This window comes from Podarcis filfolensis (assembly GCF_964270895.1).
Source record: "Podarcis filfolensis genome assembly, chromosome: 2".
In the NCBI taxonomy this organism is placed as follows: domain Eukaryota; kingdom Metazoa; phylum Chordata; class Lepidosauria; order Squamata; family Lacertidae; genus Podarcis; species Podarcis filfolensis.
The window spans coordinates 106,401,533-106,415,408 of NC_139605.1; the positions used below are offsets into that span (position 1 = coordinate 106,401,533).

A 13,876-nucleotide genomic window follows, 5' to 3' on the forward strand; every position below is an offset into this window, starting at 1 on the left:
AACTTTACAAAAGGACAATACGAGTGGACTCTCCATGCCCTTATCACAGCAAAAAGACTGATACTGATGAATTGGAAAAATAAAAACGCAGCTCCCTTCTACGACTGGATTGAAGACTTATACAAACTTGCAACATATGAACAACTTGCATACAAACACAGACTTTCCATGGACAAATTCAATGATATTTGGAATCCATTCCTACAAATACTGTAATAGGTTAAGATCTGGTGAAGTACAATAACAATCTTGTAATACACCCACACACACCTTTGCTTTTCATTAACTATCCCAGCAAAAGGGCCTACTGTACCTGGAGAAGCTCCATATCATCTGGATTTTCTGATCCAGGGACGTTTTCCTTCAGGATGGCTGACATGACCCTCACGTTCATCTTTACCATATCCAGTTCGCTGTACAGCTTTCCAATCTGTTCAGGATCATAACACAGCAAAATACAAGGCAAAAATTATTTTGCACGTCGTGGTTTGGGCTCTGAAAGTCCTGCCAGCTTTGCAGCAGAGACATATTTATTGCAGGGCTGGCTTACCAAGCCAGATGCACGGGGAATAAATAATAAAATTATTACTATTATTATTATACCTGGCTGTAAGTTTCTTTGGGGCCTTTGGCTACCCCATTAGAAAATTCAATGCTGAACTAAGGCTGCAATCCTAAATGCACGTACCAGGGTTTAAGTGACACACAGATTCTCTGTGAGCATGCATAAACATTGCATACCCTCCAACATTTCCCTGGTGAAAATAGGGACTTCCTATTCCATAATAATAGTAATAATTTTACTATTTATACCCCACCCATCTGACTGGGTTGCTCCAGCCACTCTGGGCAGCAGTTCGAAAGCAACCAGTGCAAGTAGATAAATAGGTACCGCTCTGGCGGGAAGGTAAACGGCATTTCCGTGCACTGCTCTGGTTCGTCAGAAGCGGCTTAGTCATGCTGGTCACATGACCCAGAAAAACTGTCTGCAGACAAACGCCGGCTCCCTCGGCCTGTAAGGCGAGATGAGCGCCACAACCCCAGAGTCATCTGCGACTGAACTTAACTGTCAGGGGTCCTTTACCTTTACCTTTTTACTCTCTTATAGAATGCCCTCTTATAGAACCGCCTGGTGCCTGCCCTATACTCCTTTCGGTGCCAGATAAAGGTATTTTTTATACTGTTTTCCTTGCTGCTGTTAATATATTTATGTAGTTTTTTTTATTGTTCTGCTGATTGCCATCACATTTTCGGTGGGTTATTGTTCTAAGCCTTCCAGGCAAACACTGTTATTGGACAACATGCAGCTACTGTAAGTAAATAAAAGATTTAGAAGCTCCAGTGTCAAGCAAGGGTTATGACAATGAACTCTTTGAGTTGCAAAATATTCAAAAGAATAGTGGTGCTTTACCTGTTCAGGAATCAGTGTTATGACTGTAGATGGGGGGAGGGATCCTAAAATGCCCCTCCTGGGACTACCATATGATGCTTTTGTGGAGACCGGAGGCAAAGGCTGTGGATATACAATGCAATAAGATATTAGTGTGTTGTTGTTTGGGGAACGATAAACCCGTTGTATTGTTTCATACCCTCCAATGAAAACAGGGACGCCCTATTTAACAACAACAACAATTCTTATTACTACTACTCCTATTTTATTATTTATGCCCCACCCATCTGGCTGGGCTGCTGCCTGAGCAGCTTCCAACATATATAAAAACATAATGGAACATTAAACATTTTTTTTAAAAAAACTTCCCTATACCTTGGCTCAGGGGCTCACATACACTTGTCAAATAAATATTATTCTGCATTCTATTCTTGCCTAAATTAATCAGGTGAAAGTGTGAGGTTATTTCCCAGTCACCATGAAGCCTGGAAAATAATAATAATAATTATTAATAATAATAATAATAATAAATAATAATAATAATAATAATAATAATAATAATAATAATAATAATAATTTATTTATACCCCGCCCTTCCCAGCCAAGACCGGGGTCAGGGCAGCTAAAGGTGTACGGGCCAGTTGTGTCCGACTCTAGGGTTGTGTGCCCATCTCACTTAAGTGGCCGGGGGCCAGCGCTGTCCGGAGACACTTCCGGGTCACGTGGCCAGCGTGACGAAGCTGCTCTGGCTTGCCAGCACCAGTGCAGCACACGGAAACGCCGTTTACCTTCCCGCTAGAAAGTGGTACCTATTTATCTACTTGCACTTTGACGTGCTTTCGAACTGCTAGGTGGGCAGGAGCTGGGACCGAACGACGGGAGCTCCCCCAGTTGCGGGGATTCGAACCGCCGACCATTAGATCGGCAAGCCCTAGGCGCTGAGGTTTTACCCACAGCGCCACCCGCGTCCCCCCAAGGGCGGCTAACAACCAATAATAAAAACAAGTTGATTGAAATACAACTTAAAAAACAAAATTGAGCTACAACATTAAAACATTAAAATGCAGCCTCATTTTAAAGTAAAAGGCTCCTTACTTTCTTTTTTTAAGTCCATAATGTGCTTTATATCCAATTTTACACTCCTCCCTCCTTCCTACCCCACCTTCCAAATATGCCTTGTGCTTTGCCTGCACGTGTCGAGATTTGTTTTTATTTTGGCGGAAATTTACAAAGCCCGGAAGGCAATCCGGATGCCTACATTTGCATTAACCCACAGAGATGAAACTGGGATTCTGGATCTCGTGGGCAGTTTAAAGCACCTCAACCTCGACATTTCCTGTTTCAAAAAAACAATTCCTCCCACTCTCGGATTTTTAAATGCTCCAAGGCAGAAACGTATGACTGGTTTCCTAAGCATGGAAATCACTCTGTCAAATGTGCATTATTGTTTTTTAATTAACCGGCACAATTCTGCCACACATGCAGATTTTGCAAGGATAATATCCTGTTTCCAATCGGGGAAGTGCCACAAGAGCATTCCTACCTTCTTGGTCCCATTGTTGCTTCCCAAGGATGGAAACTCGACTCCTTTCTTAAGCAGCTCCAAGTACACCTCCTTGACATCACTGACATCCACACCTCCTTGAAATCCTCGGGCCCAAGTCTTTTTTAAAGTATTTTTTTTAAAAAAAAAGAAAGAAAGAGAAAGGTGTTGAAACAGCATTAAGGTTTCCACACATACACACATACCCCCACAACTGCCAATACAGTGGTAAAGGTAAAGGGACCCCTGACCATTAGGTCCAGTCGTGACCGACTCTGGGGTTGCAGCGCTCATCTCGCTTTATTGGCCGAGGGAGCCAGCGTACAGCTTCCGGGTCATGTGGCCAGCATGACTAAGCTGCTTCTGGCGAACCAGAGCAGCGCACGGAAACGCCGTTTACCTTCCCACCAGAGCGGTACCTATTTATCTACTTGCACTTTGATGTGCTTTCGAACTGCTAGGTTGGCAGGAGCTGGGACCGAGCAACGGGAGCTCACCCCATCGCGGGGATTCGAACCACCAACCTTCTGATCGACAAGTCTGAGGCTCTGTGGTTTAACCCACAGTGCCACCCGCGTCCCTAAGTACTTAATTTATTCCGGAGGTCCGTTATTAACCTGAAACTGTTCTTAACCCGAAGCACCACTTTAGCTAATGGGGCCTCCTGCTGCCGCTGCACTGCCGGAGCACAATTTCTGTTCTCACCCTAAAGCAAGGTTCTTAACCCAAGGTAATATTTCTGGGTTAGCGGAGTCTGTAACCTGAAGCGTATGTAACCTGAAGCATATGTAACCCGAGGTACCACTGTACAGTCATACCTTGGATCCCCAACGCCTTGGTACTTGGACATTTTGGCTCCCGAACGCTGCAAACCCGGAAATGAGTGTCCCAGTTTGCAAATGTTCTTTGGAGCCCAAACGTCTGACCTGGGTTCCGCAGCTTCCAATTGGCTGCAGGTCCTTCCTGCAGCCAATCAGAAGCCGTGCTTTGGTTTGCAAAACTTTTGGAAGTCAATTGGACTTCCGGAATGGATTCCGTTCGACTTCCAAGGTACAACTGTGTTTACAAAAGCATACTGTGGTCCAGCGATCCATTCGCCAAGGTCTGTCACAGATCCAGTGAAACAGATATGATTGGCCAAAGGTTCGACAGTTTCTCTTTCACAGAATGGGTATAAGACAAAAAAAAAAATTAAGTGGGGTTTTCCTCCCCCTTTTAAAAATAGTTTTATAGTTGCATTTTTGCATACGGCTGTGAAGCAATCTGGGAGGCAATTCTGCACAAAATGTGATTTGAAACCGGGGTGGATAAAAATCAATGATTTTTTAAAAATCAGATTTTTTTAAAATCAGATCTTTAAAATTTAAATCAGGGTTTTTTTAAAAAATTTAAATTGGATTTTTAAAATAAAATGCTTTTGGAGGAAAAGTCTTTTGAAAGGTAGCTTTCTATTTAAGTTACATTATAATCCAAAGGCTATATTTCATCAGGAAATAAGGATTTGTTTTAAGTTTTTCATGTGTGCTAAAACTCAGTCTAAGTTGTGTTTTTTCAGTTAACAAACATGGATGCATATGCTATAATTTTATTGTTTTAGTTAAATAAATTGTTTGAAATGTTACTAAGGACATGTTTATTTTTCTCCTTCCAATAAAGTACACCAGAAAGGTTGTCCAACTATAAACAGTTAACTTATTAAACCTCGCCATTTCATAATTATCTGTCTATGTACAGTGGTACCTTGGGTTACATACGCTTCAGGTTACAGACTCTGCTAACCCAGAAATAGTACCTCGGGTTAAGAACTTTGCTTCAGGATGAGAACAGAAATCGTGCTCCAGCGGCGCGGCGGCAGCGGGAGGCCCCATTAGCTAAAGTGGTGCTTCAGGTTAACAATAGTTTCAGGTTAAGAACGGACCTCTGGAACGAATTAAGTACATAACCAGAGGTACCACTGTATTTCTAACAGTATAACCAAATCAGTAATTTTAGATAGAACTGTAAAAACTACTCTGAAAATTTATTATTCCAAAAATGAAACCTTCATTTGGTTGTAAATATTAAGATTATACCAGCAAGAATGAGTCTTTCTGTCAAAAAAAGAGATTTAAATCAAGTCTTGCTGACTAGTGATTTAAACTGATTTAAATCAAATGCATCCTGTTTGAAACCTGATGAAATAAATAGTTTCAGAGTTGGCATAGCAATGGTAGGAATGCACAGTGAGAGATGCATTGCACAGCGACCCTACAAAGAGGAAAATGCTGTCATTTCTTTCAGCTCTCCGCCCCCCCCCCAATATCACAACCTGGTCCCATCCATTCACAGGTGCTGTCTCGACTCATCCCATTCTCAGTGTTTTTCAAAAGGTGACACAACGCATTGAAGCGCAACTCTGCTACTCTGCAACTCTCATATCTCTTCCTCATTCCTCATTTGCCTGTCTAGTTTGACAGGATCTCAGGTGGGTATGACTTTGGGTAGGTGGATGGCAGGCCAAGAAACCGTAGCAGCTAGGGGAGGGTGGAAACTAAAGTGTGTGTGTCTCTCAGGTCTTGTTTGAACAAAGCAGGGTTCTCCTTCATGGAGAGCACGTGTTGCGGTGGGGGCAACCATGACATCCCCTGTTGCTGGGCAGGTTTAGTATGAATGGACACGAATTTGATAGGGCACCTCCAATTGTTGCTGGAGAGATGTTGCAAAATTGTTTGATTGGTGGGGTTGCTATTTATTCCCTGTGTGCAGCGTTGAGCTTCCTCTTTTCGCCGCGCACATCGGATTACGCCATCTACCCTCCCTATATTTAGGGTTTGTTTGTGCTGACCTTGCTAGGCCTGTCATGGGGTTGTCTGCTTTGGAGCAGGGACCTGGTAGGAATTTTTACCATTTGGCTGATTGGCTGGTGCCATTTGGTTTTTTGCCTACAGTGGTACCTCAGGTAAAGTACTTAATTCGTTCCGGAGGTCCGTACTTAACCTGAAACTGTTCTTAATTTGAAGCACCACTTTAGCTAATGGTGCCTCCTGCTGCTGCTGCTGCGCCGCCAGAGCACAATTTCTGTTCTCATCCTGAAGCAATGTTCTTAACCTGAAGCACTATTTCTGGGTTAGCGGAGTCTGTAACCTGAAGCGTATGTAACCTGAAGCGTATGTAACCCGAGGTACCACTGTACTGCGTAGCAAATTGTCACAACTTGTAAGGTTGCGGTTGGAAAGGTAAAGGGACCCCTGACCATTAGGTCCAGTCATGGCCGACTCTGGGGTTGCAGCGCTCATCTCACTTTATTGGCCGAGGGAGCTGGCGTACAGCTTCCGGGTCATGTGGCCAGCATGACTAAGCCGCTTCTGGCGAACCAGAGCAGCGCACGGAAACGCCGTTTACCTTCCCGCCACAGCGGTACCTATTTATCTACTTGCACTTTGACGTGCTTTCGAACTGCTAGGTTGGCAGGAGCAGGGATCGAGCAACAGGAGCTCACCCCGTCGCGGGGATTCGAACCGCCGACCTTCTGATCAGCAAGTCCTAGGCTCTGTGGTTTATATCTAATATAGATTTCCTCTATTACATTTATTTTCATTCTCAATCCACTGATCATAATTCATATCCTGCCCGCAATTTCGTTGGCCTGTAGTTTAGAAGCGGCTTAGTCGTGCTGGCCACATGACCCGGAAGCCGTACGCCAGCTCCCTTGGCCAATAAAGCGAGATGAGCGCCGCAAGCCCAGAGTCAATCACAACTGGATCTAATGGTAAGGGGTCCCTTTACATTTACCTTTATATTAGATATACAGTTGTACCTCAGAAGTCGAAAGGAATCTGTTCCAGAAGTCCGTTCAACTTCCAAAACATTCAAAAAACAAAGCGCAACTTCAGATTGGCTGCAGGAAGTTCCTGCAGCAAACTGGAAGCTGCGGAAATACCATCAGACATTTGGCTTCCAAAAGAATGTTCGAAAACCGGAAAACTCACTTCCAGTTTCCAATCGTTCGGGAGCCGGAATGTTCGACTCCCAAGGCGTTTGAGAACCGAGGTACGACTGTACTTTGACATGTAATGCAGCGGAATATTGGTGGAAATAAAAACACCACAGAGGTAAGGATGGAAAATCACCTTGTTCATTTTGTAAGAGAAGCGTATAGTGGTACCTTGAGTTCTCAAACGCCTTGGATGCAAAATGCCGAAAACCTGGAAGTGAGTGTTCCGGTTTTCGAACGTTTCTCGGAATCCGAATGTCTGATGTGGCTGTCAGCTATTGTTTCTGGGACACCTGCACCAATCAGAAGCTGTGCCTTGATTTTCGAACAATTCGGAAGTCAAACAGACTTCCAGAACGGATTAAGTTTGGCGCTTTTTGAGTTTTTGTTTTTGAGGCTTTTTTGGTTAATCTGTTTTTGTGACCGTGTGGAACCCAGTTCGACGACTGATTGATTGATTGTGTGACTGCGGAAATGGATAAAAGTGACCTCCCCCCATTCAATCAATGAGTGCGGGTCAGAAAAAAATAAGTGCGGGTCAGAAAAAAATAAGAATTTTAATTCTAATTTTCATCATCTACAATACTGTCTTATTTATTTTATAGTACATTGATTATTACTTTAATTTTATGCATTAACGATCTCGTTAGATAGTAAAATTCATGTTGGATTGCTGTTTTAGGGGTTCCTTTTAAAAGTCTGGAATGGATTAATTTGTTTTCCATTATTTTCTATGGGAAAGTGTGCCTTGGTTTTGGAACAGACTTCCGGAACAGATTAAGTTTGAGAACCATGGTATCACTGAATTGAATTTGTAGTTAGTGTTTTAAGTTTTCAAAATTGAATAAAACTAATTATAAAAAAGGAAAAGGAAACATCCCTGGGAAAAGGAAAAATTCCTGGGAGATAAGTCAGGCTGGCTGCCCCGCTACACAATGCAAACAGGTTTGAAGCTGATCAAGTCGAGGGGAGAAACGAGTTCACCGGTTTGTGATTTCAAGCTAACTGGTGGTGTAAACAAACTCTCGCTTTCCCACCCACACAAAGCAAAGACACTCAACTTTTTGTTGGTTGACTGGCAGAATGGCAATTCTTTTGTTTGCGTTTTTAATAGAGACACCGAGAACAGAGCTAACACTATGCAAAAGCCCTTCTTTTTCTCAATAGCAGGAGCCAAGGAACTTGACAGGACAACAAAGGAATGGCTTAAAAGCAAGGCCAATAGCCAGCTATCTTCTGGCCCAACTTTCTCTTACTCTCCCTATAGCTTTGCTGCTTTCCAACCATGGCTTAAGATAAAAAGGAAGGCAAACTAGCAGAGACTTCACTTCACAGTACAGCTCTCATGAACCATTTACTACCCTGGCAACACTGGAAAAATGGGAAAGATAGAAAAGAAGCACTTACCATGATAAAGGTCAGGATTTTCTCCTGCATATCAACAGGGAGGTTGAACCTTGGGTCCAGCAGCTTCACGAGTCTGTCTTTGCAGAAATTCCTTCTCACAACCAGAGCCTGGAAGCTCGGGCCACAGTTCTGCATGCACATGTCAAGGAGCTGCAAAGAGAAAGAGAGAGAGATTCTCCCCATCAGGACCATTACTGCAATGCGCTCTACGTGAGGCTATCTTTGAAGGTGACCCAGAAACTACAACTAATCCAGAAAGCGGCAGCTAGACTGGTGTCAGCGAGTGGCCGCCGAGACCACATAACACCAGTCCTGAAAGACCTACATTGGCTCCCAGTATGTTTCCGAGCACAGTTCAAAGTGTTGGTGCTGACCTTTAAAGCCCTAAACAGCCTCGGCCCAGTATACCTGAAGGAGCATCTCCACCCCACATCATTCAGCCCGGAAGCTGAGGTCCACCTCTGAGGGCCTTCTGGCGGTTCCCTTACTGCGAGAAGTGAGGCTACAGGGAACCAGGCAGAGGGCTTTCTCAGTAGTGGCGTCTGCCCTGTGGAACGCCCTCCCATCAGATGTCAAGGAGATGAACAACTATCTGACTTTTAGAAGACATCTGAAGGAGGCCCTGTTTAGGGAAGTTTTTAATGTTTGATGATTTATCGCTTTTAAATTACAGTCATACCCAGGGATAAATGTGCTTCAAATTAAATATTTTCGGGTTGCGCTCTGCGGCGACCCGGAGGTAACGGAGCGCGTTACTTCTGGGTTTTGCCGCGTGCGCATGTGCATGTGCAGACAGTAAAAATGGCGTCATGCGCATGCGCGGAAGCAGCGAAACACGACTCGCGTGGACATGGGTTGCGTTCGCTTCAGGATGCGAACGGGATCTGGAACGGATCCTGTTCACATCCCGAGGTACCACTGTATTATTATTAATATTCTGTTGGGAGCCATCCAGAGTGGCTGGGGAAATCCATCCAGATGGGCAGGTATAAATAATATATTATTATTATTATTATTATTATTATTATTATTATTATTATCACACATCAGGCCTCTAAGCACTCTCATTCTGGTCCCATCTGTACCACACATTTAAAGCTGTTTCACACCACTTTCAATGGTTATGACTCTACCTGAAGACTCATAGGAGCTGTCCTTTCGTTAAGGGTGCTGAGAGAGCAGACACCCTAGTCCTGTCACAGACTTACAGTACCCAGGGTGCTTTAACAGCCAATCCCCTTTCCCAGGGAATTCTGGGAATTGTAGTTCTGTGAGGGCAGCATTCTCAATTTGCCAGGTGTCAGGCGCATTTTGCACCTGGTTATAAGCCACTTGTGACCAAGTGAAGATGCCTAGGCACCAGCATGGCGCCTGATGTCCCTACCATCTGGAGGTGCACGCCTGTGGATCCCTGAATTTTGTCTGTTTTCACAAACTAGCAACACCTCCTATTCTCCATTTTGGCTTTATTTCTGTTAAACAGATCATGACACGATGTAATATGTCTTGTGTTGCTGTTCATCCAGGGTTGTATTTATATAATTTCAAGACCTGCTAAGGGACAAATTATTGTTATTATGTCCTCATATGCAAAACCACAGAAGGTTTTACATATGTGAATTCAAAGAGGCTGCACTTCCTTTTTCCAAGGACTGTATTTGATCTGCATAATCAGAATGAATTTCAGGAACTTAAAAAGGTGCAGCAAAAGGGGAGAAACGACAACTCCGCGGAAAATGGGGTGGGAAGTCTACCCCAAAAAGAAAAAAGAACTAATGACGTTTTTATTGTGTATGTTAAAAATGTTGAAATTTAATAAAATATAGAGGGTGGGAAAGAATTTCAGGAACCAAAAATCCGTATTGAAAAATACAACTTTTGAGCCACCTGGCCCCAAAATGGCAACTAGGCATTCCATTTTGGTGACTGTAACCCTGGTTTAAGGAGCCATTTGACACCTAGCTTATACACCTGAGTTTCTAACACTGTGTGAGGGGAATAGGGGGGTCTCCTAACAGCCCTCAGTACCCTTAACAAAGATTCTTCCCCCAGGATTCTCGGGGCGAAGCCATTACTGTTCAATGTGGTTGGATGTGGCTTTAAATATACAGTGTGGTGCAAGGGGCCTGAGAGCTGTCAAATTTAGCTGCCTAGCTAAATAGTGATTATTCCGATTCTTCACTTATGGCAGTTGCCCAAAACTAGTACCAATATTACGAATATTACAATAACACAAAGCTAGGACAAACAGAAACACAAAGAGAGTGATCTACATCTACACTGAAGTGCCAATAAATATTTCAAAGTGGATTCACTGTAGCAAAAGCTTGAGCTATAGGAGCATTGGGCACATGCCAACCACTTAGGCTTAACTGAAAACAGAATTTTAACAACTATTTTTGTTGTTGTTTAGTCATTTAGTCATGTCCGACTCTTTGTGACCCCATGGACCAGAGCACGCCAGGCACTCCTGTCTTCCACTGCCTCCCGCAGTTTGGTCAAACTCATGCTGGTAGCTTCGAGAACACTGTCCAACCATCTCATCCTCTGCCGTCCCCTTCTCCTTGTGCCCTCCATCTTTCCCAACATCAGGGTCTTTTCCAGGGAGTCTTCTCTTCTAAGTTAACTGCTAACTAAGTTAACCTAGGCTTAACTGAAAACAGCATTTTTAAAACTGTTTTAAAAAGCAGCTTCCCATCAGTGTACGCAGGCTCTTGGGAGAAGAAATGTGCAAGGATGGCAGGAGAAAACACCACTCACAGGATACAGAACTTCCACTTTTTTTAAAAAAAGAGGGGGGGAATGGGGAGCGGGGTATACTGCCATTTGAGAAACCAAGCAACCCACATCTGCCAAAAAGCCTTGGCTTGAATGGGGCCTTTTAAAAACCAAAGTGCATGAAAGACATGTTAATCAGCTCACCCCATTGCCTGCAGAGAGCGCTTCAAAGAGATCTTGCGCACTTAAGACAGTCTTATTTAAATTATGCGAAGGAATTAAGAACAAAACTCCGATTAGTGCCTTTTCCCTAGACAAGCGAGGGCTAAACAGCTAAGCTATGATTTTGAGGAGAGCTAATGCAGTTAATGGGCCAAATCTTGAACTCAATTAGATCGGTGCAACCCTGTCATTGATTTCAGTGAGGTATATCAACTAGGCAAAGCATCTGAATGGAGGTTGTGTGTGTGTGTGTGTGTGTGTGTGTGTGTGTGTGTGTCCCCGTGTGTCCCATTTGTGAACTAACTGGTGAAAGTTACTTCCAACAGGAACAATTATTTTGATTGCAGAACAGGACTGCAATTAGGTCTTCAACCGAGTTGGAGCCACTGTTAAATTCACGGAAAATGTAAACGTTCATCGGGCACATTCAACGACGTTTTCGGAAGCTGGCTGGCTGCCTAATGGCAGAGGCCTTCTTCCTGGAATGGAAGCTCTTTTATAAGGAGTAAGCAGATCAGCAGCATGCTGTGGAAGAAGCCTACTGAAAGCTAACTACACTCGTTTGCATTTTTAAAGCCAAGATTGGTATGCCCATCATGCAGAGAAAGCTGCAGGATGGATCCAAAATGTGGGGACCCCACAAGCGTAATTATCTGACAGCTCATTTCTATGTAAAGACCTCCACTTGTTGGACCACAGGTCTCCTCAGCCCCAACCAGCATGACAAGGATAACAGCACTATAGTCCAACAACATCTAGACAGCTTCATATTGGCTACCCCTCCTCTGGGGGACGCGGGTCGCGCTGTGGTCTAAACCACTGAGCCTTGGGCTTGCCGCTCGGAAGGTCGGCAATTCGAATCCCTGGAACGGGGTGAGCTCCCGTTGCTCGGTCCCAGCTCCTGCCAACCTAGCAGTTCAAAAGCACGTCAAAGTGCAAGTAGAGAAATAGGTACCACTCTGGCGGGAAGGTAAACGGCGTTTCCGTGTGCTGCACTGGTTCGCCAGAAGTGGCTTAGTCATGCTGGTCACATGACCCGGAAGCTGTACACTGGCTCCCTCGGCCAATAAAGTTAGATGAGCGCCGCAACCCCAGAGTCGTCTGCGACTGGACTTAACCGTCAGGGGTCCCTTTACCTTTACCTCTCCTCTAGAAACTCAGGTATATAAGCTAGCTGCCAAATGACTCCTCATTCCAAGATTACAGTCATCAAAACGAAATGTCTAGTTGCCATTTTGGGGCAAGACGGCTCTAACGTCTTATTTTTCAAATGATGGGTTGACTGTGACTGATTCTCTATTAAATATCTGGCTAGTTCAGATGACAACTTTGAGCTCGGTTAAGAACTTTGAGGACTTAAAGAAGAAAAGTTGCTTGATCCAGGGACAGTCCGCATATATATTGGCCTATTCCAACCTCTTTTTCTTAATGGTGAGATGGATCATTCATAATGTGAGAATATTATTCACAACTGTGAACAGGGCAGTTGGATGGGGGAAGTGAAAACAAGCGACAACAATTAACTATAACGTTGTTCACTGCTCCTGCTCAGGCTGCACGGGAAAAAAAGCAATTTGGTTCCTGAAATTCATTTTGATTGTGCAGATAAAATATAACAGAATTCTACAGGATGTGGTATTAGTGTGTGAAAACAGTCAAGATTCAATGATCCCCAGATGGTGGAGATGTCAGGCACCATCCTGACACTCAGGCACCTCCACTTGGTCTCAAGTGGCTGATAAAAAGGTAAAGGGACCCCTGACCATTAGGTCCAGTTGTGACTGACTCTGGGGTTGCGGCGCTCATCTCGCTTTATTGGCCGAGGGAGCCGGCGTACAGCTTTATTGGCCGAGGGAGCTGGGTCATGTGGCCAGCATGACTAAGCTGTTTCTGGCGAACCAGAGCAGCGCACGGAAACGCCGTTTACCTTCCCGCCGGAGAGGTACCTATTTATCTACTTGCACAATGCACCTGGCGCCTGGCTAATTTCGAACAGGGATCAGAAGGCTCTCAGCAATCATCATCCCCAGATGTACAATAAACAAGAAGCTATTTTCAAGTGTGTATGGAGGCTGCCATGGGATACGCATGAAGAGCTAGTTCCTCAGAGAATGGCTTCAGAGGTCACACCAGCACCATAAACCTGGTCTTCGGATAGATCATTTTGATGTGAGGATGAAAGCATGGCAATAATTAATTAATTAATTAATTATACCTCACCCAACTGGCTGGGTTTCCCCAGCCACTCTGAGCAGCTCCCAGCAGAATATTAAAAACACAACAAAACATCACACATTAAAAACTTCCCTAAACAGGTCTGCCTTCAGATGTCTTCTAAAAGTCAGATAGTTGTTTATTGCCTTGACATCTGATGGGAGGGCGTTCCACAAGGCGGGCGCCACTACCGAGAAGGCCCTCTGCCTGGTTCTCTGTGGCCTCACTTCTCGCAGTGAGGGAATCGTCAGAAGGCCCTCGGAGCTGGACTTCAGTGTCCAGGCGGAATGATGGGGGTGGAGACGCTCTATCAGGTATAATGTGAATTACACATTCACGTTACTGTACTGTCCTACACACTGAATGGCTTTGTGGGGAAAAAAAGGTCCCCTGAGCAAGGGGGCAGGCG

The 13,876-nt window shown here is 44.3% G+C and overlaps 1 protein-coding gene across 1 annotated transcript in view; it reads right to left on the minus strand.

Annotated features, from left to right (window-relative positions):
* Positions 1 to 13,876, minus strand: part of TOM1L1 (target of myb1 like 1 membrane trafficking protein) — a 56,220-nt gene that overhangs the window by 19,273 nt on the left and 23,071 nt on the right. The window contains exons 4-7 of the mRNA XM_083598723.1: positions 8,314 to 8,463; positions 2,934 to 3,053; positions 1,412 to 1,513; positions 314 to 430 (exon numbers count right to left, since the gene is read on the minus strand). Coding sequence (XP_083454849.1) covers positions 314 to 430; positions 1,412 to 1,513; positions 2,934 to 3,053; positions 8,314 to 8,463 — 489 coding nt within the window. The remainder of the gene's footprint in view (positions 1 to 313; positions 431 to 1,411; positions 1,514 to 2,933; positions 3,054 to 8,313; positions 8,464 to 13,876) is intronic.